The following is a 25665-nucleotide window of genomic DNA, read 5'->3' as shown; positions in this document are numbered from 1 at the left end:
AAGAGCAGCAGCTGTTGACTTGACTAGGTAATCCTTACCTTCTTTAGACAAGATCTGAACATTTCAACCCACTGTCCTATGGTCACCCCTATACTTTGGCAGGATATGCTTGTTAAAATAGGCTGACCTGCTTTAACAAACTGACCCCAAAATATAATGATTCAAATGCAATAGCAGTTTATTCCTTGCTAACTTAACAGTCCATGACAGTCATTCCAGGTTTATGAGCAGCTCTCCTCCAAGCGATGCTTCAGGGATCCAGATTCTTCATTCCTGAGCTCCACCACACTCAGGGCTACATCCTCCTATACTACCAGCTGACAGTGTGTGGAGGAGACAAACCTGACTCAAACCCCTAGTAACACTTTATTGCTCATACCCCTTCGGTGAGAAATAGTCATATGGCCCCATCAAGCTGCAGGAAAGTTTGGGAGATGTAGTCCTAGCTGAGCCAATTTGTTGTTTATTCACCAAGTCATATTGGATTCTTTGTGACCCTGTGGACTGCAGCCTGCCAGGCTCCTCCATCCATGGGATTTTCCAGGCAAGAATACTGGAGTGGTTGCCATTTCCTCCTCCAGGGGATCTTCCCGACCCAGGGATCGAACCCACGGCTCCTGCCACATCTCCTGCATTGCAGGTAGATTCTTTACTGCTGAGCCACTGGGGAAGTCCCTGGCAAAGCCAGTACTTCCCAGCTAAAACTGGAAGCTTTTGGTGGATGCAAGCCATCTCTACCTTACATGAAAACAATAGGAAGACCTCTTCAGCCATTTAAATCACAGACACCCTTGATGTTCCCTTATCCCAGTAGTAAATATGAAAGAGGGTCCCAGGACTTACACAGATCCCATCAGTTTCTTCCAGGTATGGATCAGTTGAAGCAGATCATCTCCTTAGGCCAGCTTATCTACAACCAGTGTGGGGAGATGAAATACTGCCGGAAACAGTGCCGACGTCTAGGGGACCGAGTCCAGGGCCTGCTGCAGCCTCTGCAAATGCTCCAGGACCAAGGAGAGAGGAACCTGCCCTCTCAGATCACCACTGCACTGAGCCGTTTCCAGGCTGCCCTAGAGGAAGCTAAGGAGCAGATAGACAAGTTCAGCAATAAGTCCAATATCCAGAAGTTTCTAACAGCAGGGCATGACAGCATAGTCTTTGGTGGGGTGAACCAGAGGCTGAGCGATGTCTGGGAGGAGCTCTCTCTGCTGCTCCAGGTGGATCAGTGGAGGCACACTTCAAGCCTCAGCCCAGGAGCGTCCTGGCAACAGGAAGATCAACAGGATGCAGAGGAGGACAAGAAAGCTCTCCAAGGACTGAGTGGTGAGGATTTTTTTCAGTTGGGGGAATGCACATGCAGAGGTATTAGTCTCATTTTGGTTTACTGGAAAATCAGGAAGGTTGAAGAGGTTTTGGCAGGTATCTGTCGACGAGACTCAGAATTCCAGACGTCTGAGTGGAGTGGGGTGCCCGCCATGAGGCTACAGCCAGAGTGTGGATGTGTGATGCGACGACATGGGAGTGAAGGCTCGGGGCCAGTAACTCCGCAGACCCGGGGCAAGAGTGGAGGTGCGACTGCCGTCAGGAGACCACGTCAGAGGCTGTGCTCACGTGGCAGGGGCTTGGGTCAGAGTGGCCCGGGCTGGACTGAGCGGAGGGCAGGGCTCCAAGGGGATGAGACACGGGCTGGGCTGGAGGGGGAACGATGGACACAGATATGACTTTACACTTTTGCAGATCGTGGTGATGTTAATTCCAGATCCCTCCCTCTTATTAGGGGTGTGGGTGGAGGGAGAGGGGTTAAGGGGAGAGTTTCAATGAACCTTCCGGGCACTGGAACTCAGAGGGATAACCGTTCTCCCCCTTGATGTGGAAGATGGTGCCTCCTCAGTCAGGTGCGCCGGAGACTCTCCAGCATCACAAACTGGATACGGAAGAGACCTGTAGGCAAACGGTTTTTTGTTTGCTTGTTTTTTTGATGAGGAAGAGTGAGGCATTTTTAATTCCCTCAACCAAACACCTACCACTGAGGAAAACTGGAGTCAGGAATTGGGTTGAAACGAGGTTGAACGCATCGCAGCAGCTGATCCTGCCGAAGAGTGGGGTTGGTCCCTGGCCTTCCTCATCTTTAGCGTTCATTGGCACCTCGGTGTCATCAACTTGGAGGAAAGGCTATACTTCCTGCAATTGTGTGAAAACATTTTGACTCGGTAATACTTTCACATAGGACGAAATTCAGAAGGCACGAAAAGGACCCCGCAGGAGGTGGAAATCTGCCTCTCACCCTTGACATTAAAGTTCCACTCCCAGACACATGCTCTCTTACCAGTTTCTTGAATAGCCTTTTGGAGAGTCAAGTACATATTTTCTTTCTTGTTGTTGTACAATCAATAGCATATTAAGTACACTGTTCTCCTTGTTTTTCTCATCAAATAAGCTCATTAAATATTCTTCCATATAAATACCCATAGAGTTATCTAGTATTCCTTGGTTTATAGGGACCAGATATATTCAAGGAGCTCTCTATTGATGGACATTTAAATTGTGTCCAGTTTTCTACTATTGTTAATAGTTCTACAGTGAGTCTTTTTGTATGTATTTCAGGATCACCTTAGGGGAAATTCCTTGAAGTTGAGTTACTGAGTCTAATTGCTAGATCAAAAAGTATGGACATTTTAAAACTTTGATACAGGTTGCCAGATTAACTTCCACATAGGTTATAGAAATATTATGGCTACGAACCATGTATGTGTTTGTCTGATGAGATTTTCCTGGTTTGAGCACTGAAGGTCTCATATCCTCAGAGCTCCTCAGTCCTGAGAAAACTAGGATGGTTGGTCACCCTATCTAGTATAGGATACATTTTTAACATATTTCTGAATATATAAGTCAGGATAGATTTGATTATACCGTGGTTCAAAAAAAACCTCAGTGTCTTAGAGAAGGAAATGTCTTTTTCTCATTCAGAGAAAGTCCAGGAGATGCTCAGGTAACTGTCATCCTCCCGGATGTTTCAGTATTGTGGCACTTTCTTGTTGACACAGACTTCCCTGAAAAGTTCTTTCACTTCATTTTTTGGCCAAAGCAAGGCATGCAGTCATGCATCAGGGCACTTCCTGTCTGCTTAGAAGTGGAGAGCCAGATATTTGTGAACAGCAATCATTCCTACTGTGGCGAACATGAGAGATGAGAAAAGGGTATCTCAGTGTACTTTTACTGAGCGCTTCTGTTTTTGAGTGTTTGCTGCTGTTTTTCTTGCAGAGAAAGAAACTGTAAAAACTTTATTGAGGCAACTGGACAACATGAAGGAAACCATCGAAGCCGTGAGGAACTGTGAGTTGTCATGTGCCCTGCTGCTTCTGGCTGCCCCAAACTAGAAATCCTGAGTTTGTTAGGAACTTCAGGCTCCCCCACCCCACTCTGGTCCTTTTTCTGGGCTGGATGGCTGCAAGCAGCCCACAGGTTTTGGGGATGTGTTCATGGCTGGCCCAGGCTTTTGTGCATGGGGTTGTGTTTGAAGAGGGTTTCTTGACCAGCAAGATATCTTCCAGCACCTGTCAAAGTACTGACAACTTCCTCTCTCTCTCTCTATCTTTTTTTTTCCTTGTGGCTTGTGGATCTTAGTTCCCTGACCAGCAATTGAACCCATGCCTTCTGCAGTAGAAGCTCAGAATCATAACCACTGGACTTCCGGGGAAATCCCCTGATGACTTCCTCTAGATAGCATCAAAGCTTCAATTCATTTCCTGAATTTCCAAGAAGAAATTCAAAATCCGATACGTGTATATGTATGACTGAGTCCCTTTGCTGTACCTGTGAAACTATCACAACATTGTTTGTTAATCACCTATACCTAATCAGCTATACGAAATTAAAAGTTTTCAAAAATTAAAAAAAAAAAAAGAAATTCAAATAAAATCAAAAATGCTTATCCATTCTACACATCTGTGAGTCTCTGCTTTATGCTAGAGCCTATGTGTAGAGGAAACTAAGATACAGAGAAAAACTGCCTTCTGAAAGTTCCCGGCCATGGCACAGAGTAAGGGAGAGGAAAGACGCAGAACAGTGGGGTTACTGAGCTTAAACTGTGTATCTGCCTGTTAGGACTGAACTCACTAGACAAGGTGTCAAACGCCAAGGCACCAAGCTGTTGTGCAGTAGGAGGAGATGAGAGAGATGGATTGAGATGGGGCGTAGGCTGGAGAAGGCAGGATCCGAAGAAGAGGGGAGAGAAGTACGTGAGACATTTCTGTTACCATCAGCTATGTCTCTACCGATCACTCAGAGGCACTGGGACATCTCTCCTGGGAGGAGGCAATCAGAAGCTCCAGGCAGACCCAGCTTTGGTTCACTAGGTGGGGCTTCCCCCTCAAGCGTTGCTAAGATTCCTCTTCCCTCATAACACACCCTCCTCAGCTATTGACTCTTTATTACCTTCTGTCCTAGGGATGAGGTCAGATTCACAGAAACCCAAGAAGGGGTTCCCACAAGATCAAATCAAGGAGATTAAGAAGGAGGAGCTTCCAGAAGCCGATTGGATCCTACTAAAGGAAAATAAATCCAGCACACTTTATAAAGGAAAATACCACGAATCTCCAGTGGCCATAAAAGTATTCAAGAACTCCCAGGCCCAAGGCATTGGGTGAGTTGTTTTGTATGGTTCTGTCCCCTAGTTACTTCCTGTCTGTAACTCCTCAAGGAGAGGGGCAGACTGTCTCCATGTTTTGATAGGGGGAACTCAGACCCCAGAGGGTTAAATATTTGCTCTCTGTTATTAAGGAACACAGTCTAGACTTGAAGGTATGTCTTCCAAAGTCAATTCTAGAAACGTCTCTTGTTTATTCATGTATTTAGATATTTTTAAAGGCAGATTCCCTTTCATTCCTGTTTCTTGCTTTCCCATCCCTTTCACAGACGATAAATTATTTTGTTTGTATGTGTTCTTGCAAAATGTTTGCTGTTATTATATGTGTGAGGTTTTTTTTTAATGTGTGCATTTTAAATGTTCACAGACGGTAGTGTGACATGTCTGCCGCCTGCTATTCTTACCCTTCTCACTCAGCGTCGTGAAACTTGTACTATGCTTGTAGTCCTTTCCTTCTGACTGCTATCCATGGTGGAAATCCACATTTTGCCTCTTTTTCCAGTGATGGAACACAACCTACTTCTAACTTTTGCCCATCAAAAATAATGCTGCCATAGGTATCCCTTTATGGCCCTGTATGGGAATTTCTTGGGGCTGTATTGCTAGGAGAGGAACTGATGTATTATAGGGTATGCATATATTAAGTTGACTAAGAATTACCAGGTGACTCTAGAACAGGTTGTATACGTCTTACCCTCACCCCTGGGAGATGCTGATAATCCCTCAAGTGAAAGTGAAGTCGCTCAGTCGTGCCTGACTCTTTGTGACCCCATGGATTGTAGCCTACCAGGCTCCACAGTCCATGGGATTCTCCAGGCAAGAATACTGGAGTGGGTTGCCATTTCCTTCTCCAGGGGATCTTCCCGACCCAGGGATCGAACCTGGGTCTCCCGCACTGAGGGCGGGCACCTTACCGTCTGAGCCACAGGGAAAGGCCGATGATCCTTCAAGCCCCGTGCATACAGACGGTCCCTACACTGAAGGTTTTCTGAAGGATCTCCCCATCCTGAAATCCTATTTTCCCTTTTTATTCTCATAGAATAGTGAGGCATACTTTCAATAATGAAATCAGAACCATGAAGAAGTTTGACTCCCCCAACATCCTGCGCATGTTTGGGATTTGCGTTGATGAAGCAGGTAAGGGTGCCTCTAGGCCTGGGCATGCTCACTCTGGTCTGTCATATATCTCTGTGCTTTCCTGCATTGTTTCACTACAGCAGCTCAAAGGATGGCATCTGCACGGTGCTTTTATTATTGACATTCATTTCCTCACATCCCACGATGCAGGTTCTCATCTTCTTTCAGGAGAAGAGGCCTGAAGTTGGCTTCAGCCTGAGGGCTGGTTTGCACTAATGCAACCACATCTCTTCCTGCTGATTCCCTGGGAACCAAGGAGATACTTGTTCACATGCTGACCTGGGTGATGAGAGTATTTTGTTGCAATAAAACATTGCAAAGCTGACTGACCCAAATAAGGAATCTAACCTTGATCATTAGTGTAGAGGGAATCTAAAAGCTAAATTAACCTGCCCTTTACCAAGAGCTTCGTTTGTCAGGTTCATTTTCTTTTTTGTTTTTTTTTAAATGTGGCTGCATTTCCTCTCACAGTGTGGCCTCTCCTGCTGTTTATGTTTTGCTGCTTTTGCCTACAGAGGGCACAGAGCAGCTCCCTTCTTAGCCCCTCTGGAAGTTTCTGCACAGGCTCAGGTGACCTGACTTTGGAGCACAGAATCCCAGGCTAAAAGAAAACTTCTAGTAACATTTATCCTCTTGGGTGACAGCAAGGTGACTGACTCACTTTGTGTACGTCAGTTCTTACACGTCTCATGGCCCTGCCCTGAGGTCTCAGCTCCCTGTCTGAGCTCCCCTACTCAACATAGTCTTTCAACTTCCCATGAGCACTGTCTGGACACAGCAGACCCTGCCCTCTTGGGTTGTAGTGTTGAGTCGGGGAGTCAGTTACTCAAATAACTAGGGGAAGTGTAGAGTTCTGACATGCCAAATGCCACAGAGAGGAGATATGGGGACTCTGTGGGTACTGGACTCATTCAAGGAGTCAAACCATGTGAGACGGGGACGGAGAAGCACAGCAGAGCTGCGTCTGTCTCTTAGAGAGAGGGTGGGACGGGCTACAGAGAGCAGGACCTCTGAGCAGGATGCATCTTCACAGCAATCGGCTCTTTTCCATCAGTGATGCCCCCTCAGTTATCCATCGTCATGGAGTACTGTGAGCTTGGGACCCTGAGGGAGCTGCTGGATCGGGAAAAGGACCTCAACCTGGCCAAGCGCATCATCCTGACCCTGGGGGCAGCCAGAGGCTTGTACAGGTACCAGCGTGGGCAGAGGGCTCCCAGAGGGAGAGGATGAGTCTGCCTCCACTTGACCCAGAGACAAGCAGAGAACAGACTGGAAGCCTCCTTGAGCAAATCACCAAATTTAGCAAATAAAAATACAAGAGGTCCAGTTAAACTTGAATTTCAGGTAAGCAATAAACAATTTTAGTACAATGTAAGTATGTTCCAAATATGACACCAGATATACTTTTATTGAAATTTCAGATATACAGAATTCCATATAAACCCTATACATTTTTAGTACTTTCTTTTTTTAAAAGTATTGATTTTTCAAAATTCAAAATCATCTGGATGTTTTATATTTTATCCACCAACTCTACCTACTCTCGCATATAATCTATGGTTCCTTTAGCCCAAACCCCCCCAAAAGTCAGTCACTAACAGGCCACATATGTAGTTATTACCATATTCACAGTAATGCCAAGATTATTTATTTAATATTTTCCTTTCGATTAGCTCACTTTGTAAAAAAAAAAGAAAACACCTAAATAAGTTAGGAAAAAACAGGGGACATTTTCTATTACTACCATAAATTAGAGACCAGAATCACTTAGCACAAATAGGTGACCACAAATAAAACCAAAACAATGTCATTAAATTCTGGTTAAACGTCTCTGCCTAGCAAAAGATCTGCAATTCAGACCAGTATTATCTTTTCGCAGAGGAGATGTTAGCAGATTTAGAGAAGTGTCAAAGACATCCAGAACCAAACTGAGACTTTCTTCTTGACATAATCAGAAAGATTAGAATTAAAAGAAGAATACCTTTCTTACTATATCACCTTGCATACCACTTATCCCATACTTTGGGGAATACTTCCTTAGCTGTTTCTTGGAAATCATACAGTTTATTCCTTCTCAACTTTGTACACTAGTGGGTTTTGTGAGAAGGAGTTTCGGACTGTAGGGGACACTGTCAATGCCTATCCAGAGGACCGCTGATCCTTCTTACCTGATCTGCACTCTTACCCACCACTCAGCACACTTTGCTGCTAACAGCTCATCACCGCCATCTGTAGAGGAACATCTATGGATGCTTGCACGCCTAGGCCCTGAGAGCTGAAAACGCCCAGGAACTTTACAGCCCCTGCCCCTGCCCCTGTTTCTCTCCTCCCCTCCCTCACCCCAACTTGTAGTCACTCAACACCCAGTGTGGGTACAAAAGTCCAGGTCCTTTGCTTCGTGCAGAACAAACCCTGAGGGGTAGTCATTCTCCAGAGGTCCCCATGGGATTAGGCTGAGCCTGGAACTTCACCTGAAGTCACGCCCTTGCTTGATTTCTCCTCTTTCTCTGCCCTGCTTCCACACCTCCCTCACTGGTTTCCTGGACTATCATCTCTTTTAAAGTTTTACTCACTGATTTATCTTTAGCTGCTCTGGGTCTTCGTCGCTGCACAGGCTTTCTCCAGCTGTGGAGCGCGGGGGCCATTCTCCAGTTGTGAAGCCCAGGCTTCTCACTGCGGTGGTTTCTCTCGTTGCAGAGCTCAAGCTTCAGTAGTTGTGGCATGAGAGCTTAATTGCTAGAAATACCTTCCTAATCAGTCACTTGTACGGTCCATGCTCATGATCTGCTTCTGGGAGAATCCAACCTGAGGCAGACTCTGTAATAGAAGTCCAAAATGGGAGGCAGGAGCTCCATTCATCCGAAGAACTTAGGCAGTTTCTTTACCACTAGCACCACTTGGGAAGTCCTCACCACTTACTGAGTTGGTGGAGACCCCAGCTTTCCATTCTGTTTCAAGCAGAAGGGCCCTAGATATGGCCCAACCATCCAGCCATGGCTCAGCCCTTTGCTCCGCTCAGCACTTCCCAGGCAGAGCCCCACAGAAGCATGCAGCACACAGTTGTCAGATCTCACCTCTGCATCCTGGTTTTTCCACTAACCCATGGATACCTATGCAAGAAGAAGGCTTGGTACTGACCAACCTCATTATCCTGGTAGTGACTGTCATGCCTTTCAAGAAAGCCTGTGCAGGGGCTTCCCTGGTGGCTCAGTGGTAGAGAATCCGTCTGCCAATGCAGGCGATACGGGTTTGGCCCCTGGTCCAGGAAGATTCCATATGCTGCAGAGCTACTGAGCCCATGGGCCACAACTACCTAACCTCTGTTCTAGAGCCCGGGAGCTGCCACTACTGAGCTCACATGCTCCAACTACTGAAGCCCGCATGTGTCTGGAGACCACGCTCCGCAACGAGAGAAGCCACTGCAATGAGAAGCCCAAAACTAGAGAGGAGCACTGTGACTAGAGAGTGGCCTCAACTCTCCGCCACTAGAGAAAAGCCCACACAGCAACAGAGACCCTGCGCAGCCAAAAATGAAATAAATAAAAAAAATTTTTTTTAAAAGAAAGAAAGTCTGTGCGAAGGTCACTAACATACCCTGCCTTTGGTCACGTCAGGCTGCACCATTCGGAAACACCCTCAGAACTCCACAGGAACATCAGCAGCAGGAGCTTCCTGGTGACTAAAGACTACAGCGTGAAGGTGAGTGTGGCCTTGCAGGCACCCTCTGAGTTGACCCATGTGACTGTTTGGTGCTGGGAGAGGCGTGCGTGTTTCCCTGAAAGCCTGTGCCTGCTGGTTTCTCTGCCTTCGCCGTGGAACTGAGCTCTGCGCTTCCTATGCCTGGACAGCGCCCCCCATGCCCCCACTGAACAGACTCAATCCTCCCTGCCTTTCTGATGCTCGTCTCCACCACTGTCCACCCAGCAGGGGCGGGTCCCATGCCTGGACCGCGCCCCCCACACCCCCACTGGACAGACTCAATCCTCCCTGCCCTTCTGATGCTCGTCTCCCCCACTGTCCTCCCAGCAGGGGCGGGCTAAGAGCCCTCGCCTCTTAGATGCCTGGACACCGCTTCAGTGTCCCTGCAACACCCATGAGGGCGTCGTCTTAGGTCCAAGGAGGCATCCAGACTCACAGACTGGCCGTGGCCCGCACGTGGCACCTGGAGGCAATCAGAAGGGTATTGTGCAGGAAACAGCTTGCCACCTAGGCAGCATCAAATCCTGCCATCAAATGGGAGCCCCCGAAATCCTCCAGGAGATAATCTCCTCACCCTCACCCCAAGTGCGACAGAAAGAGGCTCCGCTCCGCAGGTGCAGGAGAAGCTTAGAAGCCTCACGACTCACAGGAGTCAATATTCTTTTTTTTCAAACTGGAGGAGTTTGTGTGTGTGTGTGTGTGTGTGTGTGTGGTATCACTGCGTTTTTTATTTATTTATGGCTGTACTGGGTCTTCGTTGTTTTGCAAGAGCTTTCTCTAGTTGCAGCGAGCGAGGGCTTCCCGTTGCAGAGGCTTCCATGTTGTGGAGAACAGGCCCTAGGCACTCGAGCTGCAGTCGTTGCAGCCTGCGGGCCCTAGGGTACACTGGCTTCAGTAGTTGTGGCTCACGGGCTCAGTTGCTCTGTAACACATGGGATCTTCCTGGACCAAGCATCAAACTTGTGTCCCATGCATTCTTATCCACTGTGGATTCTGATCCACTGGGCCACCAGGGAAGTCCTCGATATTCTTTTTTATAACAACTCTGTAGGCATGCCTTCCAGCATCCCCACAAGGGGCATGCCAGGTATGTGTCACCACATAACCAGCATCCCTATAGCTCTTCATAGTCCCCACCACTCCGACCTCCCATCCATATATGACTTACTAATCACTGGTCATTTATTAATCAGCAGCAATATGTATTACTTAGGAGCATAAGTAGCAGCCTGTTTTTGACAGGTTCCCAGGGGAATAGAACTAAAAAGTTCACTGACATTCAGATTGTCCTGTGGATGAGGAAAAGGGTTTTGTTACCCCATGTCCACAGTTTCCAAATGCTAAAAGAATATATTCTTTGTCATCTGTAGATAGCTTTCTCTGAATATCAAGAGACAGGTCTTTTCTTCTCTTCAGATGTCTTTCCCCACCACTCAGTTCAATTTAGTTCAGTCACTCAGTCATATCCAACTCTTTGTGACCCCAAGGACTGCAGCACGCCAGGCTTCCCTGTCCATCAGCAACTCCTGGAGCTTGCTCAAACTCATGTCCATTGAGTCAGTGATGCCATCCAACCATCTCATCCTCTGTCATTTCCTCCTGCCTTCAATCTTTTCCAGCATCAGGGTCTTTTCCAATGAGTCAGCTCTTCTCATCAGGTGGCCAAAGTATTGGAGCTTCAGTTTCAGCATCAGTCCTTCCAATGACTATTCAGGACTGATTTCCTTTAGGATGGACTGGTTGGATCTCCCCGCCATTGGTGTAATATAAGTAAGTGTTCCCAAAGCACGGAGTCTATGCCACAATCTTGGTGCTCATCACGTGTGACTGTAACATGTGCTATTCAGCTCCTCACCCCTGGTGGTTAGCATGGAGCCAGATGTCAGAGGATGTCAGCGCTCCCTGAACTTGTGACTAAAAGAGGGAGGAGCCACGTAAGCATCTAATTCTGGCCGCTAGCTTTGGCTCCCTGGCTGCATTTGGCCCAGACAGCCCTCTGCACACAAGTGGTGCTGATGACAGATGTACACGGAGCAAGAACACACGTGTTCTTGTGCTGCGCCTTCTTTAAGAGCATGGCATTGGCCACATAGGGTCAGACACGACAGAGAGGATCCCCCGTGTTGTTGGAGGTTTTTTGTTTCTTTGATTTTGTTTTGTCTGCCTCCAAGAGAAAACGAGCCATTGGTAGCTCCAGGCACCCCTGTCCATCCTAACACAGTGGAGTTGTTATCAACTGAGGAAGCCCTGTACATATCTAATGTAGTAATATTAGAATGACTACAGCATGCCAAGTCTTATGCGGCGGTGAGCCACAACTGCTGAAGCCCGCCTGCTGCAACTCCTGAAGCCCATGCGCCTGGAGCCTGTGCTCCCAACAGGAGAAGCTACCACAGTGAGAAGCCCGAAACTGGAGAGTAGCCGCCCGCTATTAGAGATTAGCACCGCAACTAGAGAGTAGCCCCATTCTTTGCAGCTAGAGAAAGTCCACACGCGGCAACCAAGACCCCGCACAGCCAAAAATCAGTCAATTAATTAATTTTTAAAAAACATACCGGGATTTCCCTGGTGGCCCAGTGGCAAAGACTCCATGCTGTCAGATCAGGAGTCCTGGGTTCGATCCCTGGTCAGGGAACTAGTTCCCACGTGCCGAAGTTAAGACCCGGTAGAGCCAAATAAATAAATAAATGTTTAAAAATAAATAAATAAATAAATAAAAATAAAAAACATACCAAGTTTTACAGGTGCTTGACAACCATCACTTCAAGTAATCCTCACTGTCTGATTTTTACAGAGAAGAAACCTCTTCTCGTTTCTCTCGGTCAATGCACCATAATAGATTGAACCCGGGATGCAGCCAGGAGAGGAGCCACGTGGCCAGGAGACCTCACTGGAAACATCCTGAAGGAAAAAGACCATCCCCTGACGGTCACATGTAGCACCAGTCCCTGCCCTCTACTTCCCGCCCGAGATCATGCCATTTCCTTCTGCCTCTGAGTCGCCTCTCTCTCTAGCTTGCAGGATTTGAGTTGAGCAAAACACAGACTTCCATCAGCCGACAAACTGGGGGAAAAGAAGCAGAGAGAGTCAATTCTGCCGCGTACATCTCTCCCCAGAGGTTGGAAAATGTGTATAGTAAATACGACATAAAAGCTGAAATATACAGGTACGTTCATGTTCCCATGCCAATTCTCAGATGAACCTGACAAGAAAGTCCCAGTCAAATGCTGTTAGGGAGGAGCATCTGTGGAATGTAATTGATGGTAATGAGAAAGTTCACTGTGGGGAGTTCCTGGTGGGCTAGTGGTCAGGATTCAGTACTTCCACTTCATGGCCTGGGTTTAATCCCTGGTTGGGGAGACTGAGATCCTACAAGCTCACAGTGCAAAAGAAAACAAAAAAGAAAATTCTCTGTGTTTTCTGGAAATGGCTCCAGGGGCATGGAAAAAGGGAAACTTGTTATCACTGCTCATTTTCCTGCTTCTCTTTTAGCTTTGGAATTGTTCTCTGGGAGATCACCACTGGGAAGAGCCCATTTGAAGGTAACTCGTGTGAAAGCTGACTCAGATGGTAGACTAGAGTTACACAGCAGTGCTGTCCTGGACCCTTTCTTCTTCAATGTGGGCACTGCCTGTGCTGCTCAGTGGGGTCACTGGAAGCTCCTGTGTCTCCAGTTCTCAGAGTCCCTAGTTCTGATGCCAGCCGGCAGCATCCAGAGGGATGTGTGGGTGCCAGAGAAACCTTTAAGCCTCCCGTCATATCATTTCCACGCCAGGTTGTGATTCCAAGAAGATCTACCAGCTGGTGGCTGAGTCCCGGCACCGGGAGCCAGTGGGTGAAGATTGCCCTTCACAGTTGCAGGAGATCATTGATGATTGCCGTGCCTATGAACCCTCCAGGAGGCCCTCTGTTAAAGGTAGGGCTCTTTCTGGTCTAAAGAGCATGGACCACATGTGTTACTTAACATTTGTGAAAGATTTTCTTTGTGTATCACGACCAGGGGTGGTTTTGCCCTTCGGGGGACACTGACAATGTCTAAAGACATTTTTGGCAGTTACAGCTCAGGGGAGGTGAGGTGGCATGGACATGTCCACTGGTATCTGGTGGACAGAAGCTACTCAGCATCCTAGGACTCACAGGACAACCCCTACAACAACGATTATCTGGCTCAGATTATCAGTAGCACTGGAGTTCAGAAACCCTGGCCGAATGGCATTGTTTAGTCTAAAGTGGGTTGGGAAGGCAGATTATTCCAGCCTATACTCTTTCTGTAGCTCAGAGGAGTAGCATATTGGGCATCTAACGACCTGGGAAGTTCATCTTTCAGTGTCATATCAGTGCCATTTTAGTTCTCTGATTCCTAAAATGTCGATGTTCACTCTTGCCATCTCCTGTTTGACCACTTCCAATTTACCTTGATTCATGGACCTAACATTCCAGGTTCCTATGTGCAGGGGTTAATAATCAGCCACCTGTTGCTCTGGCTAAGCCATGAGAAAATCACCATGGGAAGAGAATAAAAGCATAATATAGCAATACAGCATAACACAAATGAAAGTACATTGGGTTGATCAGTTGGGGTTGTCATTCCCTGCTAAGCTAAGGAAAAACATAGTGTGGACCTTGGAACACCGGGTCAGCACAAGTTCAGAACACAGCTTGTGCACACACTAAGATGTTTTCCCAAGGCATATGTGGGTCTATGACCTCCAGCTCGGTGATAGCCCTTGTACAAGAAAATAACAGAGATAGTTTAAAGTAATCAATAAAATGGGAGATGTGACCGGGGACACAGGAGGCTGACTTCATCATAGCACAACAGATCCTTTCTGCTTGCCGAGACACTCAATAAAAGTGATGTGGCTCCATGGAACAGGGCTTCTGGCCCAAGAGGTTTTGAGTCTCCCAGCCCCATCTTTAAAACTTTAGTTCTGTCTCTAATTTCTTTTTCCCAAACTCTGCGTCAGCCACTTTCGAGCCTTACCCACTGTGCTGGCCACAACACCTATGCCACATTTCTTTACAGCATAGGACTTTTACTTCCATCACCAATCATGTCTACAACTGAGTGTTATTTTTGCTTTGGCTCCATCTCTTCCTTCTTTTTGGAGTTATTTCTCCACTGATCTCCAGTAGCATATTGGGCACCTACCGACCTGGGGAGTTCATCTTTCAGTGTCCTATCTTTTTGCCTCTTCATGCAGTTCATGGGGTTCTCAAGGCAAGAATACTGAAGTGGTTTGCCATTCTCTTCTCCAGTGAACCACATTCTGTCAGACCTCTCCACCATGACCCGACCGTCTTGGGTGGCCCCACACGGCATGGCTTAGTTTCATTGAGTTATAATGATTTCTGTTTGTTTCCGAGGCAAACCATTCAATACTACAGAATGCCAAGACTTTCCCCAACCTGTAATGCTGAAGAAGCTGAAGTTGAACGGTTCTGTGAAGACCTACAAGACCTTCTAGAACTAACACCCAAAAAAGATGCCCTTTTCATCATAGGGGACTGGAATGCAACAGTTGGAAATCAAGAAACACCTGGAGTAACAGGCAAATTTGGCCTTGGAGTACCGAATGAAGCAGGGCAAAGGCTAATAGAGTTTTGCCAAGAGAACACACTGATCATAGCAAACACCCTCTTCCAACTACACAAGGGAAGACTCATAATACCGAAATCGGATTGATTAAATTCTTTGCAGCCAAAGATGGAGAAGCTCTATACAGTCAGCAAAAACAAGACCAGGAGCTGACGGTAGCTCAGATCATAAACTACTTATTGCAAAATTCAGACTTAAATTGAGGAAAGTAGGGAAAACCACTAGACCATACAGGTATGACGTAAATCAAATACCTTACAGTTATACAGTGGAAGTGAGAAATAGATTCAAGGGATTAGATCTGATAGACAGAGTGCCTGAAGAACTATGGATGAAGGTTCATGACATTGTACAGGAGGCAGTGATTCAGACCATCCCCAAGAAAAAGAAATGCAAAAAGGCAAAATGACAAAATGGTTGTCTGAGGAGGCCTTACAAATAGCTGAGAAAAGAAGAGAAGCAAAAGGCAAAGGAGAAAAGGAAAGATATACCCATTTGAATACAGAGTTCCAAAGAATAGTGAGGGGAGATAAGAAAGCCGTCCTCAGTGAACAATGCAAAGAAATAGAGGAAAACAATAGAATGGGAAAGGCTAGAGATCTCTTCAAGAAAGTTAGAGATACCAAGGGAACATTTCATGCAAAGATGGGCACAATAAAGGACAGAAGTGGTATAGACCTAACAGAAGCAGAAGATATTAAGAAGAGGTGGCAAGAATACACAGAAGAATTGTACAAAAAAGATCTTCATGATCCAGATAACCATGATGGTGTGATCACTCATCTAGAGCCAGACATCCTGGAATGTGAAGTCAAGTGGTCCTTAGGAAGCATCACTACGAACAAAGCTAGTGGAGGTGATAGAATTCCAGTTGAGCTATTTCAAATCCTAAAAGATGATGATGTGAAAGTGCTGCACTCAGTATGCCAGCAAATTTGGAAAACTCATCAGTGTCCACAGGACTGGAAAAGGTCAGTTTTCATTCCAATCCCAAAGAAAGTCAATGCCAAAGAATGATCAAACTACTGCACACTTGCACTCATCTCACATGCTGGCAAAGTAATGCTCAGAATTCTCCAAGCCAGGCTTCAACAGTATGTGAACCGTGAACTTCCAGATGTTCAAGCTGGTTTTAGAAAAGGCAGAGGAACCAGAGATCAAATTGCCAACATCCAATGGATCATCGAAAAAGCAAGAGAGTTCCAGAAAAACATCTACTTCTGCTTTATTGACTATGCCAAAGCCTTTGACTGTGTGGATCACAACAAACTGTGGAAAATTCTGAAAGAGATGGGAATACCAGACCACCTGACATACCTCCTGAGAAATCTGTATGCAGGTCAAGAAGTTAGAACTGGACATGGAACAACAAACTGGTTCCAAATCAAGAAAGGAGTACGTCAGGGCTGTATATTGTCACCCTGCTTATTTAACTTATATGCAGAATACATCATGTGAAATGCCAGACTGTATGAAGCACAAACTGGAATCAAGATTGCCAGGAGAAATATCGATAACCTCAGATACGCAGATGACACAACCTTTATGGCAGAAAGTGAAGAGGAACTAAAGAGTCTCCTATTGAAAGGGAAAGAGGAGAGTGAAAAAGTTGGCTTAAAACTCAGCATTTAGAAAACTAGGATATGGCATCTGGTCCCATCACTTCATGGCAAATAGATGGGGAAACAGTGGTTGACTTTATTTTGGGGGGCTCCAAAATCACTGCAGATGGTGACTGCAGCCATGATATTAAAAGACTCTTCTTGCTCCTTGGAAGAAAAAGTATGACAAACCTAGACTGCATATTAAAAAGCAGAGACATTACTTTGCTGACAAAAGTCAAAGCTGCAGTTTTTCCAGTAATCAGATACAGATGTGAGAGTTGGGACAGAAAGAAAGCTGAGTGCCAAAGAATTGATGCTTTTGAACTGTGGTGTTGGAGAAGACTCTTGAGAGTCCCTTGGACAGCAAGGAGATCCAACCAGTCCCTCCTAAAGGAGATCAGCCCTGAATATTCATTGGAGGGGCTGATGCTGAAGCTCCAATTCTTTGGCCACCTGATGCGAAGAACTGACTCATTGGAAAAGATCCTGATGCTGAGAAAGATTGAAAGCAGGAGAAGGGGATGACAGGGGATGAGATGGTTGGATGACATCACCAACTCGATGGACATGAGTTTGAGTAAGCTCCGGGGAGATGGTGATGGACAGGGAAGCCTGGTGTGCTGTAGTCCATGAGGTCGCAAAGAGTCGGACAAGACTGAGGGACTGAACTGATACTCTTTCTCTCCCTTTCTTCCTTTTCTTTTCTTTTATCAACACCCTGGGGTAAATTCCTTTACTCAGATTTTTATTTCACCATGTTATCAGCTGCTTCTCCGTAGTTTCCCTACACCATCTCCCTCGATGGGAATGTCTCCCTCCCCTACTCTAGATCCAGATCTCTCAGGCTTTCCACGAAGCTCCAGATACAAGAGAACTTGATTCACATGCAATATATCTAGATACTGGGGAAGTGTTTCCACTGAAGTTGCTACAGTGTTCAAAAATACAAAATCATGTTTTTCTTATCTTTATTGTGATATGTATCATAGTACAGCAATGATTAAATATATATGTGCATTTTTTTTAATTGAAGAAAAAGAACATCACAAATCCACTCCTGGTTAAAGACTTGAACGTTACCACTAACTCAGAAACCACCTCCTTGTCCCTTGCTTTCACATTCCTCTCCCCTCCTCCAGGAGGAGCCACTATGCTGACTTCCTGGTAAAAGTTTGTCTATTGTTTTATAACCAAGGTACACTAAATTATGGGCTTTCCTGTGGCTCAGCGGTAAAAAATCTGCCTGCAATGCGGGAGCCCCAGGAGATGCAAGTTTGATCCCTGGGTTGGGAAGATCCCCTGGAGGAGGAACTGGCAACCCACTCCTGTATGCTTGCCTGGAAAACCATGGACAGAGGAGCCTGGTGGGCTACAGTCCATAGGGTCACAAAGAGTCAGACACAACTGAAGTGACTTAGCACAAATGTATAAGGACTTTTTGTAAGTGGTATCATGCTATATTCTACCACAACTTTCTTCAGTTGATCAGTTAGTATGAAGAAATGATTTGAAATTCATCCATGCCAATGTGATGGTTTCAACTCATTCTTTTTCACTGCTGTATAGTAGGTCACTTAGATAACTATGCACCTTACTTACCCCTTCCTCTATCTATGGATAAAAATCGTCCTTTTAAGAACCTCACCCTTAAATATTCTTGTGCATGTATCCTGAGACACACAAGTGAGAATATCCTGAGTTAGAGACCTGGGGGTGAAGTGTATTAATAAATAAAGATTGAATGCCTTGAGAGAGAGAACTAAAAAGATAGGCACCCAGGCTTTGGGGGCAGTCCCCCCCAAGGACAGCACTACTATTTACAGAAATCTCTGGCATGAAGACTGTCCTTCAAGGCCTTTTCGTTGGTGGTCCATTGGGAATCACTCTTAACAGTCATGTAAGACAGGGTATCTCATCCCTCCCCTTCCTTTGCCCCCATCCCTACCTTTTGGAATGAAAATCTGTTTTGCCGAAAGTTTTACTTTTCTTTTAAGTTCAAAAGATTCATTAACAAAAGAAACCATTTGTTGCACACACAATAAACAATTTCAATATTTAATAGAGGATTGATTGACTTCATTTCAATATATAGTCATTAAAATAAGAGAAAAACAACAGAGAAACGTAACAGCACACACATCACCAAATTGAGCCAAACAACCTCCAGGCTTCAAGTGCTGGGAAGTCCCTCGTTAATAGCAGTCTGGAGTCCCAGTTGGGAAGGGGTCCCCAACAGTGTGTCTAACCCAGGGATGAGACTTCAAATTGCAGCTTGGGGAGCTCCTGCTTACAATCCCAGGCTGCCAGCTGATATGAGCATCAGTCTGCAAGCAAAAATGCAGTGATGGTTTTTCTTTAACTTTTACAATGCTGTTTGTTTCACCTCGTGAGTCGCAAGATTTTCTGGAACCCCAGGGAGCAGGCCAGGCCTCCAAGGGCTCAAGGAAGTCCAAGACCCATTCCCTCTCTATTCTAACGTGCCACTTGGCTTCCTGGTAACAATTGGTGTGTTTGCAAGCAGGCACGTAGTCCAGGCAGGGTCAGAAGTCAGTCTGTGGCCTGCTTTCCTGCTTCTGAAGCCTGAACAAGACTACTTCCATTTTAATTTCCCTAACAAAATCAAAACCTTGGCCTAGCTTCTACCTGAAACTTTGTCTTTGCCCTCACAGCACAGAAGAGCAGACTCAGTGGTGCTTCCTAAAGAATTATCCTTCAGGGTGGATGAGAAGCTGACAGTATTTTCTACAGTACCTTCCTCTCCTTCAAATTCTCCTTTGTCTTCTTCCTCCTCTTTCCAGGCTCCCTTAAACCCAGGTCCTCCTGGTATTAGAGAATCTAATACCTGAGACTAATTCACACTAAGATGTGAGCTTACATTTCCCACAAGCTAGTTGTATTTTAAAAGTTGTCCAAGTAAAATTACAAAAATAAAATAAAAATAAACTAACAAAAATTGTCCAAGTGAGAGGGAACATCACATTCCAAAGGCATGAATGCTGATGGTGTTTTAGACTCCAGTCAGACCAAGGGGAGTGCAGTTTCTACACTGTCTTAGAGTATGGAAATGTCTTTGTTTCTAACGTGACTGTAAGTTGCTGAGCTTGTCTAACTTTCTGTTCATTCATTCACAGAAATCTTAAAGAGACTGTCTCCCTTTTGTTAAACCAAGTATTGAAACTGAAACTGTGTCCCTGAACAAGGAGCTGGAAGAACACAAGTTGGGCATTTTTTTCTCTCGAACCCTTCAGCATGGATTTATTTATGGATACAGGGAGGCAGCACTTCTCTGTAACCAATAGAAAACAACTCCAGTAATTCATCCCACTCCCAATGATACTGTCAAAAATACACCTTTGACAATAACTCTGATGGTTTTACAAAAATGTGTCTCTCTCTCTGGATCCAAAGCTCTTGGCATTGTGACTTAGCAGCCCCTTCCATCAAGAAGTCGAATCTAGGGCATCCCTGGTGGCTCAGTGGTAAAGAATCCACCTGCCAATGCAGGAGACATGGGTTTGATCCCTAGTCTGGGAAGATACCACATGCCGCAGAGCATCTAAGCCTGTGCGCCACACAACTATTGAGCCTGTGTGCTCTAGAGGCTGGGAGCGACAACTACGGAGCCCAACTGCTAAAGCCCGCGCACCCTAGAGGCTGTGCTTTGCAACAAGAGAAGCCACTGCAAGGAGAAACCTGCTCACTGCAACGAAGAGAAGCCCCCAATCGTTGCAACTAGAGAAAAGGCCTGCGCAGCAGTGAGGACCCATCACAACTAAAAATAAAAAAATAAACAACATTTTTTTTAAAAAAAGAAGTGGAATCTACATCCCCACCACTTGAACCTAGGCTGGTGTTGTAACTGGCTTTGGCCAATAGAATGTCGAAGTGATGGTGTTTGGGTTCCAAGGCCAGGCTTCAGGAGGCCTTACAAGCTTCCACCCCCATCTCTTGGAGCCCTCCCCCGCCGGGAACAAGCTGGGCAAGCGTGCTGGAGAAGGAGAGACCACACAAAGCCAAGACAGCCTGGCCCAGCCGAGGTCATACTAGACCAGCCAGGCCAGCAGCTGTCACAGGGGTGAATTCAGTTGAGACCAGAAGAACCACACAGCAGAAGCAGCCCAGACGGCCCATTTACAAAACCATGAGCTAAATAAATGACTCTGGTCTTAAGCCACTAAGTTCCGGGGTGAACTGTGACACAGCAGTAAACACCTGGGTAAATACCGATCCTTCCTCTTTCCCACTGAACTAAGTACAGAATCCCCCTTTGGATCCCCAAGGTCTTTTATCTCTGACGCCAACCTGATCTCCAGTATCCGGTCCCAGAGTGCTCCCACCAGAGACTGCAAACTCTAATACCTATGAGGTCTAGTGGGAGCCTAAAAAGTGAGTTGAGCCTGAAGGAGAGACTTCAGGGAACAGCTGAGCTTTGTGAAGAAAGGGCAGCCTCTGCTCAGCTCCAGCCTATTTTTATCAGATAGGAACGGACTCCAGTGTTTCCAGAGCCATCCACTTTGTCACATTTTTGGTAAATTGTCCATCTTTTTTTAAAGATTGGCACTTCATTAAAAATTATTTTTATGCTGTACAGGCCAAACAAAATATTATTAGCCTAAGAGGTCTCAGAAACCCGTGTCTCCTGGATGTGACCTGTTTGTTCTGAATTTTTTTTACACCTTTGCTCTTGGTAAGGTGACCTCTACTTGTCCCTGCTTTTCTTTCTGCCTGAACTCCTGCCAAATCATTCAACAGCGAATGTGCTGGGCATTGTTCCAATCACTGAGGAGACAATAGACAGGGACAGGGAGAGGGGTCGATTGGGAGCTTGGGATGAACATACACTTCTATATAGAAGACAGATAACCAACAAGGACCTACTCAATAGCACAGGGAACTCTATTCACTATTCTGTGGTAGCCTTTATGAGAAAAGAATCTCAAAAAGGAGGAATATATTTATATGTGTAATTGAATCACTCTGCTGTACGCCTGAAACTAACACAACTATAATTCCATAAAATTAAAATTTTAAAAAAAAAGACAAAATAAATTGGAGCTTATAATCTGGTAATCATCTCTGGGGAATAAAATTGTGGTTCATTTCTATTCCTTTTTATCTTTTATTTATTCTTGATGTTTTTAAGTTAAAAAAGAGAGAAGAATCAACAAGGACAGAATGAACACTGAAAATGAGGCTTTTCTTGAGCTAATCATAGGGTACTACTGTTTTCATCTTTGAAATCTTATGTTCTCTGTAGCTATAGGGACTACAGCATAAATTCTCCCTTATAGGTTATACATGTTCTGGTAGACCCACACGCAGAGGCGGATTCACTGTGAAAGTATTAGTAATAAAGTTTAATCTTCAGGGACCCCTGACTCGCACAAGACATCTTTCAAAGCCCTATACCTAATTTTTTCCTCAACATTTATAAATATAAAAATTTTCAAATACTCAGGAATGTCAGTAGAGTTATGCTCTGAACATCTGAATAGTCACCACCTAGATTCTACACCTAACAATTCACCATATTCTATCACATACTTATCAATTCAGCCATTCTTCTTCCTACCGTTGATCCATACTTATTTTTTATGCATTTAGAAGAAAATTTCAAACATCAACATAATTCATCACTAAACATTTCAGCGTTTATATTATTAACTGCAGTTCAATATTTGTTTACAGGGTGGTGGTCTTTGTTTGATGAGGGAAGGTAATGTTTCCATGTTGTGAAATACACAAACCCTAAATATACCATTTGATGAGTTTAATAAATTCATACACGACTGATCCAGACCCCATCAAGATGACAAACATTACCATCATGCCCAAAAGTCCTATTGTGTGCATACAGTCAAACCCCCTCTTCACTCCTGCCCCGCAATTCTGATTTAAATGGCATTTTTGAGGTATAATTGTCCCACAGTGGACTATACATGTTAATGTGTGATTTGATGTTTTGACATATATATGCACCACCACAATCAAGATAATGAACATGTGCATCAGTTCCCAAAGCTGCTCCATGCTCCTTTATAATCCCTCCCTCCCACCACTCCACCACCCCCATTTCCCTAGGCAACCACTAACCTGCTTTCTATCACTACTGATTAGTTTGTTTTTTAAATTTTTATATAAATGTAATCATATGATATATGATAAGTTTGCCTTCTTTCAGTATGACTATTTTGAGATTCATCCATGTAATCACATGTATCCTTAATTTATTCCCTTTTTCTAGCTGAAAAATAGTTGAAAACTATGGCAATGTATGAGTGTAACCATTTATTTATCCTTTGATCTGCTGATGAACATTTAAGTTGTTTATAATTTTTGGCTATTACAGATAAAGGTGCTATGGATTTTTATGTACAAGACTGTTTGAATATATGTTATTTAAAATTTTTTAAAAACTTTTTATTTTATATTGGAGTATAGATGACTAACAATGTTGTGATAATTTCAGGTGGTATATACTTTTCTTTCTCTTGGATAAATACCTAAAAACGAACTGCTAGATCATGTGGTAGGTGTACATTTAACTTTTTAAGAAACTGTCCAACTGTTATCCAGAATGGTAGAGCTATTTTCCACTCCACGAGTAGCATATAGAGCTCCTGTATATCCTTGTCAACATTTGGTACAGTCAGCATTTTAATTTTGGTGATCCTAATAGGTATATTATGAGTGCTATGTCATTGAGCCTTTAGTTTGCATTTTCCTAATGATTAAATCCCAAAGAAAGGCAATCCCAAAGAATGCTCAAACTACCACACAGTTGCACTCATCTCACACACTAGTAAAGTAATGCTCAAAATTCTCCAACCCAGGCTTCAGCAATACATGAACTGTGAACTTCCAGATGTTCAAGCTGGTTTTAGAAAAGGCAGAGGAACCAGAGATCAAATTGCCAACATCCAATGGATCATCGAAAAAGCAAGAGAGTTCCAGAAAAACATCTATTTCTGCTTTATTGACTATGCCAAAGCCTTTGACTGTGTGGATCACAATAAGCTGTGGAAAATTCTGAAAGAGATGGGAATACCAGATCACCTGACCTGCCTCTTGAGAAACCTATATGCAGGTCAGGAAGCAACAGTTAGAACTGGACATGGAACAACAGACTGGTTCCAAATAGGCAAAGGAGTACGTCAAGGCTGTAGATTGTCACCCTGCTTATTTAACTGCAGAGTACATCATGAGAAACGCTGGGCTGGAGGAAGCACAAGCTGGAATCAAGATTGCCAGGAGAAATATCAATAGTCTCAGATACGCAGATGACACCACCCTTATGGCAGAGAGTGAAGAGGAACTAAAAAGTCTCTTGATGAAAGTGAAAGAGGAGAGTAAAAAAGTTGGCTTAAAACTCAACATTCAGAAAACTAAGACCATGGCATCTGGTCCCATCACTTCATAGCAAATAGATGGGGAAACAGTGGAAACAGTGTCAGACTTTATTTTTTTGGGCTCCAAAATCACTGCAGATGGTGACTGCAGCCATGAAATTAAAAGACGCTTGCTTCTTGGAAGAAAAGCTATGACCAACCTAGATGGCATATGAAAAACAGAGACATTACTTGACTGACAAAGGTCTTTCTAGTCAAGGCTATGGTTTTTCCAGTGGTCATGTATGGATGTGAGAGTTGGACTGTGAAGAAAGCTGAGTGCTGAAGAATTGATGCTTTTGAACTGTGGTGCTGGAGAAGACTCTTGAGAGTCCCTTGGACTGCAAGGAGATCCAACCAGTCCATCCTAAAGGAGATCAGTCCTGGGTGATCCTGGAAGCACTGGAAGCTGAAGCTGAAACCCCAATACTTTGGCCACCTCATGCGAAGACTTGACTCATTGGAAAAGACCCTCATGCTGGGAGGGATTCGGGGCAGGAAGAGAAGGGGACAACAGAGGATGAGATGGCTGGATGGCATCACTGACTCGATGGAGATGAGTTTGAGTAAGCTCCGGGGAGTTGGTGATGGACAGGGAGGCCTGGCATGCTGTGATTCATGGGGTCGCAAAGAGTTGGACACGACTGAGCAACTGAACTGAACTGAACTGGATGACTAATGATGTTGATCATCCTTTCATTTATTGATCATTCTTTCATTTACGTTGCCATCTATATGTATCTTCTTTGGTTCTTTTTTTGGTCTGTAGGTCTTTTGCTCATAGGTTGTTTAGTTTTACCAATTATCATGTTTTGAGAGTTCTCTATATACAGTATTCTGGATACAAGCCTTTTATCAGCTTTCATTTTTGGGGGGGGCAGGGAGTGGATGCACAAGGCATGCAGGATCTTAGGGTCAAAACTGTGCCTCCTGCAGTGGAAGAACAGAATGTTAACCACTGGCCACCAGGGAAGTCCCACAAGTATTTTCTACCAGGATTCAGTTCACCTTAACAACATCCTTTGAAGAGCATACGTTTTTAATTTTGAAGTCCAACTTGTCAGTTTTTATTTTCATGAAAATGCTTTAGGAGTTATCTAATAAATCTTTTCCTAACCCAAGGTCATGAAGTTTTTCTCCTGCTTTCTTCTGTACATTTTATAGTTTTAGAATTTATACTTAAGTTGATGACTTATTTTGAGCTAATCTTATATTGAGGGCAAGATGTGGATTATCATGTCTTCAAATATTTTTTCCTCCCTATTCTCGCTTCTTTGATTCCAATTACATACATATTAAACTTCTAGATATTGTCACACAGATCTCTGAAGGTCTGTTCTTTTACTTTTTCGTCTCTGTTCTTCAGATTGAATAACTTCTGTTACTGTAGCTTCAGGTTAATCGATTCTTTCTTTTTTGTCTCCAACTTTCCATTAAGCTCATCCAGTCAGTTTTTAAACTGAGATACTGTATTTTTAATTTCTGGGATTTCCATTTGGTCCTATTTTTGTTATTTCTATTTCTCTGCTGAGATTTCTTTCATGTTCCTTCATTATAAACATGTGTTCTTTTACATCCTTGACAATGGTTACA

General features: G+C 44.5%; 1 protein-coding gene across 5 annotated transcripts in view; it reads left to right on the top strand.

The window, feature by feature from the left end:
• MLKL (mixed lineage kinase domain like pseudokinase) overlaps nt 1–25283 on the top strand; it is a 29093-nt gene extending 3810 nt beyond the window's left edge. For 2 of the 5 annotated variants that reach the window (XM_065925003.1, XM_065925002.1), the window contains exons 2-11: nt 858–1323; nt 3262–3333; nt 4447–4642; nt 5685–5782; nt 6816–6972; nt 9397–9481; nt 12496–12647; nt 12974–13023; nt 13257–13397; nt 14849–15140. In XM_065925003.1, the coding sequence (XP_065781075.1) occupies nt 870–1323; nt 3262–3333; nt 4447–4642; nt 5685–5782; nt 6816–6972; nt 9397–9481; nt 12496–12647; nt 12974–13023; nt 13257–13397; nt 14849–14949 (1506 nt within the window). In that variant the 5' untranslated portion in view covers nt 858–869 and the 3' untranslated portion in view covers nt 14950–15140. Of the gene's footprint in view, nt 1–857; nt 1324–3261; nt 3334–4446; nt 4643–5684; nt 5783–6815; nt 6973–9396; nt 9482–12495; nt 12648–12973; nt 13024–13256; nt 13398–14848; nt 15141–19815 lie in introns of those variants that run through there. The other 3 variants (XM_065925006.1, XM_065925005.1, XM_065925004.1) reach the window with 3 other exon arrangements.
• Nucleotides 25284–25665: the final 382 nt, after the last annotated feature.

The sequence above is a fragment of the Muntiacus reevesi genome, chromosome 2 (genome assembly GCF_963930625.1).
Source record: "Muntiacus reevesi chromosome 2, mMunRee1.1, whole genome shotgun sequence".
Taxonomy (NCBI): Eukaryota; Metazoa; Chordata; class Mammalia; order Artiodactyla; family Cervidae; genus Muntiacus; species Muntiacus reevesi.
This window is presented reverse-complemented; position numbering and strand designations above follow the sequence as displayed.